At 41.0% G+C, this 6,300-nt stretch overlaps 1 protein-coding gene across 1 annotated transcript in view; it reads right to left on the bottom strand.

The window, feature by feature from the left end:
* Positions 1 to 3,967, bottom strand: part of LOC107677401 (PX domain-containing protein 1) — a 27,962-nt gene extending 23,995 nt beyond the window's left edge. The window contains exon 1 of the mRNA XM_016472287.1: positions 3,140 to 3,967. Within this exon, the coding sequence (XP_016327773.1) occupies positions 3,140 to 3,389 (250 nt within the window). The 5' untranslated portion in view covers positions 3,390 to 3,967. The remainder of the gene's footprint in view (positions 1 to 3,139) is intronic.
* Between the last annotated feature and the right edge of the window lie 2,333 nt (positions 3,968 to 6,300).

Here is a 6,300-nt window from a genome sequence, read left to right as displayed (position 1 = left end):
AACATGTGTGTGTGTGTGTGTGTGTGTGTGTGTGTGTGTGTGTGTACGTGTATACCTGGTATTCCTCACATTATGAGGACCAAATGTATAAGTATAGTAATGCCAGTATATTTTGACCATGGGGGACATTTTTGGCCCTTATGAGGAAAAAAGATTATAAATCATATAGAATGAAGTGTTTTGAAAATCTAAAATAGCAGAAAGTTTCCTGTGAGTGGTAGGTTTAGAGGTAGGGTAAGGGGATAGAAAAAATACAGTTTGTACAGTATAAAAATCATTATTACTATGTCTCACTTGTTGCTAAGGTGATGCTTTTTAACTCAAAAACAAGCAGTCGGAATGAGCCAAATAGGTATCAATTCAAGGCTATTTTTGCATACATGCAACTAAATGTATGCAAATTGAGCCTTTTGAACAGCATAGGATTGGACAATGAAGAGAAGGTACAATAAACAGACTTTTGTACAACACTGACACAAACAGAAAATCCTGAGTAGTAGCACAGACTCAAACTCTAGATCCAATAACATCTGGACAACAGAGAGTAAGGTACAAAAAATAACACTGAAAGAGGGGTGGAAAGGGGTGGGGTCAGTATTCTGGAAGTGAGTAATTTCCTTCTTGTCTTGTTTCTGGGGTGCTGGTGATATTGTTTTCAAAGGTTGGGAATGCTTATTTCTGTCTGAGGGATAAAGGTCAGGCAATGTAGCCACTATAAAAAAGTCATTTGGCACATGGTTTCCAAGACTGACTCTGCCTTGATGCCTACAGACCAGTGGCGAAGCTACGGGTGGGCCCAGGTGGGCATGGGCCCACCCATTTTGAACTGTGGCCCACCCAATGAGAAGTTGGTCATATTCCAAATGGATGTAATGTATTAAACGATAATAATAACCAACATCTTATTTCACTGTAACTTTATATATTTAGTTTTAAAAAATATTAAACTTGAGTTTTCATGGTCAATTACATGCAGTTTCAATTACAGGCAAATTTCCCTCTTCCTATGGGCGCATACCATACGCTTGTCAAAATGATGATTCGTCATTTTCTGTTACTCCCACACACAATGTTATGTTTATGACATAAGGACTTAATAGTAAAATGTGTGTGTTTGTGGAGTTGACTTTGAAAATAGTGAAACAAACATAAATCAGACCAATTCTTTAAAAAATACATTGAATATCCCAATTGAAAGTCTCAGCAATGAATCCAGACAAATGAAGCCAGACCACTCGCAGGTAATAGATTTATAGATTGGAAACTTCTGAGCCAAACGTTTTTGAAGCATCATATGAGCATAGGTACAGTGTTTGATCAGCTAAACAGATGCATCCTTTGTGGAAAAACATAAACGTTGTGCTAGATACTGTTCTCCACAACAGACTGCATATTTTCAGCTGCGCTCATTTCTATGGTCCTCAATGTTTACTCTCCTTTGAACATGAACTGACAGAGACATTTGATTATGAGATCATCTGCGAAGTCCTGTTGTCTCAGACTGAGGTGATGCTTTACAATAAACTTCCTTTAGTTAACGCTAATATATTAACTAACATTAACAATGAGCAATACATTTGTTACAGTATTTATTTATTAATCTTTGTTAAGGTTAGTTAATAAAAACACGACTGTTCATTGTTATTTATGTTAGCTTGAGTAGAAATGTTAACAACTTTTAATTTTAATAATGTATTAGTACATTTTAAAATTAACATTAATGTTAATCAATGCTTTAGAAGTATTGGGTAATGAACCTTTGTGCTGTTTTTTTCTGTTGGCAATTTGACATGCAGTTTCAATATGCTACACTTTGCTCACCTTGTTTTATGTAGGCCCACCCACTTAAACATTTCTGGCCTCGCCCCTGCTACAGACAAAGAAAAAAGCACCAATGCAAAACAATTTTGTGGGAATGACACGTGCTAGGCATCATGCCAACCTTGAATGGCATGCCAGCCGGTCTGGTTAAAAGAGTTCTGTGATGTTCTCAAGTCATTCATCTATATTATTAATGGTATCTTTAACAAAAACAAAAACATGAACCATACCTTTTCTATTGTTTCAATTTCACAAACCTAACAGTCATCTTGCACAGTGAAGATATTTGTCAAAACTGATCACAAAGAGAACAGTAGACTGAAGAAACGAATCATAATTAATCAAACTACAACTGCAGGACTCATTTATATGTGCCTCATGGGACACTTAAAGTTTGAGCCAATTTGACTTTTTAGCACTGCATGCTGTGCTACAATCCAATAGAAGGAAACATTTAGTAAATTTCTCAGGAAATTGCATTGGGATACTAGCTACTAAATTTTGGGATAAGTGTCTTGGGTAAATCCGTATAAATAGGTACTTTTTACGGAGGCTGTAATATAAGTCTACTTTAATTTAAGTCTACTTTAACAATGTAATCTCAATATGTCATATGGCCTGTCCTGGCATGTGAAATCTAAAAAAGGCTGCTCTATATTCAGAAAGCTCTAGTTACTCACTGACTCATCTGTTTCAAAAGCCAAGAAACCACATGATAGGTCTGGTTTGTGTGTCACTGTATCTAGTCCAGTGTGAATTATTAAGCAGAATAATTTAACCTTTTTCCCAAACAAAGAAACACGTTTACTTCCAGTGGATAATTTCAGTGGAAAACATCTGGATTTTGAAATTAGAGTACAAGTACACATTATTCCTTGTTGGGTAACCTTGTGCTAAATGAACTGGTTTTGTTCTACATTAAATACTATTTAATATGACTGAATAATCCTTACTACATTATGTTACATCAACAAAAATCATTTTAATCTGGCTAAAATTGCTTCTTGAGATAATTACAGCAGATTTTCAAGCGTAGGGAAGAGTAGTATTAAGTGTAATCGAGTAAAGACTTTTATTGCGTTGCAGTCTCAGATGAGGCAAAAGGGTTCTGCAGAAATGCTGTTATATGCAAAAGCATTTTCTCTTTTAAATGTAGCACGTAAAAGTAAACAACAATATTAAATAACTAGAGTAAACGACAAACGGTACTTAAGTACAGTAATGACATTAGAATAGAATAGAATAGAATAGAATAGAATAGAGTAGAATAGAATAGAAGATTATTCGAGTAGAATTGAATAACACTTCTGACACCTACCTTCTATCAGAGGGGACTTTAATAAATCTCGCCTGTCTTCGGGGAAACACTCCAGGAGTCTTTTTAAAAGTCTTCCCAAATCTGAGGAGCTTCTGTGCAGGTAGAGTATATTTCTGTCCGACCATTCAGTCCTTATTTCAAAGAACTCCTCTTCCTCTCCTCTAATGATGAGCCTGCGGATCCCGTTAACCCAACAATCCTTCACGAACATGTTCACCAGGGATGTGCCCTCAAATATCGCCGATGCCATCTTTAGTACCCTCACTCCAGCATTCTGTAATGGGTGGATTTATCCTTCTGCTCAACTTCAACAGCATTTAAGTCAGTCAAACTGACTCATGGTCGAGTCTGAGGGGAAACCCACACATGTAAAGGATAATAAATTATATGAGTTGACCTTGTTTAAAGGAAACTGACGGTTTCGATTCGTTTGCGTCTTCAAACGTGGTAGAAGGATTTAACTCCACAAATATCAAGTAGCTAGTTAAAATATTATCCTAAGCATACTCCTTTCGTTTTTCTTCAGCTGGGTGCGTGGATGTCAAGACGTCGGACGTTTTATCCACCTTTATGCACATCGATCCGTCAAAAAGTTTAGGCGTTCCCTCAATGCATGTCTGATGCAATTTATTATAACGGGCTACGACCGTTCGCTTGTACGCATCGGTAACTTGAGCCTCTTTAATCCCATTAGATGTTCTTAATCACAGATAAAGTCCAGAGTCGATCAGCTGACCAGAGTGAATAGCAGGCAGTGTAAAGCAGAGAGTTTTGTTACTGGCATAAAATGACTGCGTTTCCTTCTGTTGACAGAAATTGAATCTTCACCCTTCCTTCCCTCTCATTCTCTTTCCCCAATAGCGCTATGCGAGGAATTTACGTGTGTGTGTGCGTGCGTGCGTGCGTGCGAGTGAGTGAGAGAGAGAGAGAGAGAGAGAGAGAGAGAGAGACATCACTCACTCAAACACAGTGAACGTCATTCTATGTGCTCTATATTTGGAAAATTTAGTCATTATACATGTGGTCGATTGACACGTTGTTTCAAATTCTATAAAATTAAAAAAGTCAAATCTACTATAGGCCTATATAGTTTTATTATATTATATTATATCAGATTAGTGATATTGTATATGTAATGAATATTTTACAATAAGATAGTTGTCACACAGGGAAGTTGTCACAAGGATATGTCACACAGGGAATTTGTCACAAGGATATATGTATAGATTTTGTAATGTTGGTGTTAAATGTCAGGATCATGGACCGGTTTAGTTGTGTTTTGCCCCTTTGTTCCTGGTGTGCCTTATATGATCTTTTTCCTCTCCTCATTTAGTTTAATTAGTCATTCAGTGCACCTGTGTTTGTTAATTATCCCTTGCATTTAAGTTCGAGTCTGTGCTGTTTGTCTTTGTCCGACATTGTACGTCAACCCACGTGTTACCTGTGCTCCTGTCTACCCCGTGTATGCCCTTGGATTTTGGATTAAAAGACTATTGTGTTCGTTTACGCTTTGTCTCCTCGCTCCTCTCCGTAGGTGAACGGGACAGATTCTCGGACCAGAACAGTTTAAATTGCATGTTTCCCCTCCGTTTTGTTTCTCGTTTTTCTCTCAGTGTTTTTGTTTCCATTGTGTGCCCCATTGGATCCCCTGCTTCGCCCTGAATACATCCTCCTCCTGCTGTAGCAGGGGGAAAAATCGCTCAAGGGTCATACATGACTGTTTCTGGCTATTGCCCATCTCACCACCTACCCGGACGAAGCACTCTGCGCGTTCTATGACGCCAGCCTCAACACCACGTGCAGAGCGCCGTCATCCAAAGATGGCCCTCGAGCGGAATTCACCACCTTTGTGGAGCGGACACTGGTGAGAAATGGATCTCCGTTCCTCGCCTGTTCCCAGGAGTATCTCGCCAGTGCCACTCCCGACCCAGCCCACCATCTCCCCGATGCGCATGCCCGAGCCCACCGCTGACGGAGAGTCGGAGCCCGCCGCGACCGATGAGCCATCGCCACATGGAGCGACAGTGCTAAGGATCGCCGCGGAGCCAGAGCTGCTGATGACGTCAGTCAAGGTGTGTGAGCCGGCAACAACGCCTGCCACGAGGGAGAGTGCCGCGGATGGTGTGAGCGCTGAGAGGAGCTCCGCCCCCTGCACCGCAGCTGAGTGTGAGCTGAGTATGGCACGGCGAAGGTGCCAAAACTTAGAGGAGAGGGCTCCAGCCCCCAAATCCAGTCCAGTGCGCCCTCCAGTGCCCGCTCCTAGAAAGTGCTCTCAAGTGTCCGCTCCTCCAGAGCGCAATCCTGTTCCCGTGTTCAGCCTAGAGGGGGCTCCTTGATCCAGAGTTTATTCCCGAATGCCCGGAGGATCACAAATGCCCGCCCTTCCACCCGCTCCTGCCTCCTCCTCCACTGTCATCTGGCAGCCCCTCTCGGCCCCCTGGAGTCGGCGGCCATTCCTCCTCCATGGCTCCTCCCCCCGTCGGCTCCACTGTGGGCCGTCATTATGGCTGTGGCCTGGGTTCAGCTGGACTCCTCCTGCTCCAAGCCCCTCCTGCTAGTTCCCACCCATGCCCCCCCTTCTGCTGTTCTACGGTGCGAGGACGCACCTTCTGGGAGGGGGGCGATTATGTCAGGATCATGGACCGGTTTAGTTGTGTTTTGCCCCTGTCTTTGTTCCTTGTGTTCCTTATATGGTCTTTTTCCTGTCCTCGTTTAGTTTTAGTCATTCAGTGCACCTGTGTTTGTTAATTATCCCTTGTATTTAAGTTCAAGTCTGTGCTGTCTGTCTTTGTCCGAGATTGTACGTCAACCCACGTGTTACCTGTGCTCTTGTCTGCCACATGTATTCCCTTCGATAATGGATTAAAAGAATATTGTGTTTGTTTACGCCTTGTCTCCTCACTCCTCTCCGTAGGTGAACGTGACATTAAATGCCTAAAATTTAAGTTAAAATTATTCATTTTATTTTTGTTTTGCTGGTTTATATATATATTTTTTTTTTGGCTTAAGTAGTGTTTAATATTTTTGTATGCTACTTTTTCCATTTTTGTTGTTTTCTTTCCTAATGCCACTAGGGGACCTGTTGTCACAAAATGTCAATGCACACTATGTTAAAGTCAACATGAAATGCAAGTTGTGATTTCTTCCCTACTGTGACATCT

Source organism: Sinocyclocheilus anshuiensis, unplaced genomic scaffold, assembly GCF_001515605.1.
Source record: "Sinocyclocheilus anshuiensis isolate Anshui unplaced genomic scaffold, SAMN03320099.WGS_v1.1 scaffold849, whole genome shotgun sequence".
Taxonomy (NCBI): domain Eukaryota; kingdom Metazoa; phylum Chordata; class Actinopteri; order Cypriniformes; family Cyprinidae; genus Sinocyclocheilus; species Sinocyclocheilus anshuiensis.
The sequence above is the reverse complement of the archived record's forward strand: the minus strand, read 5'-3'. Positions and strand labels throughout refer to the sequence as shown.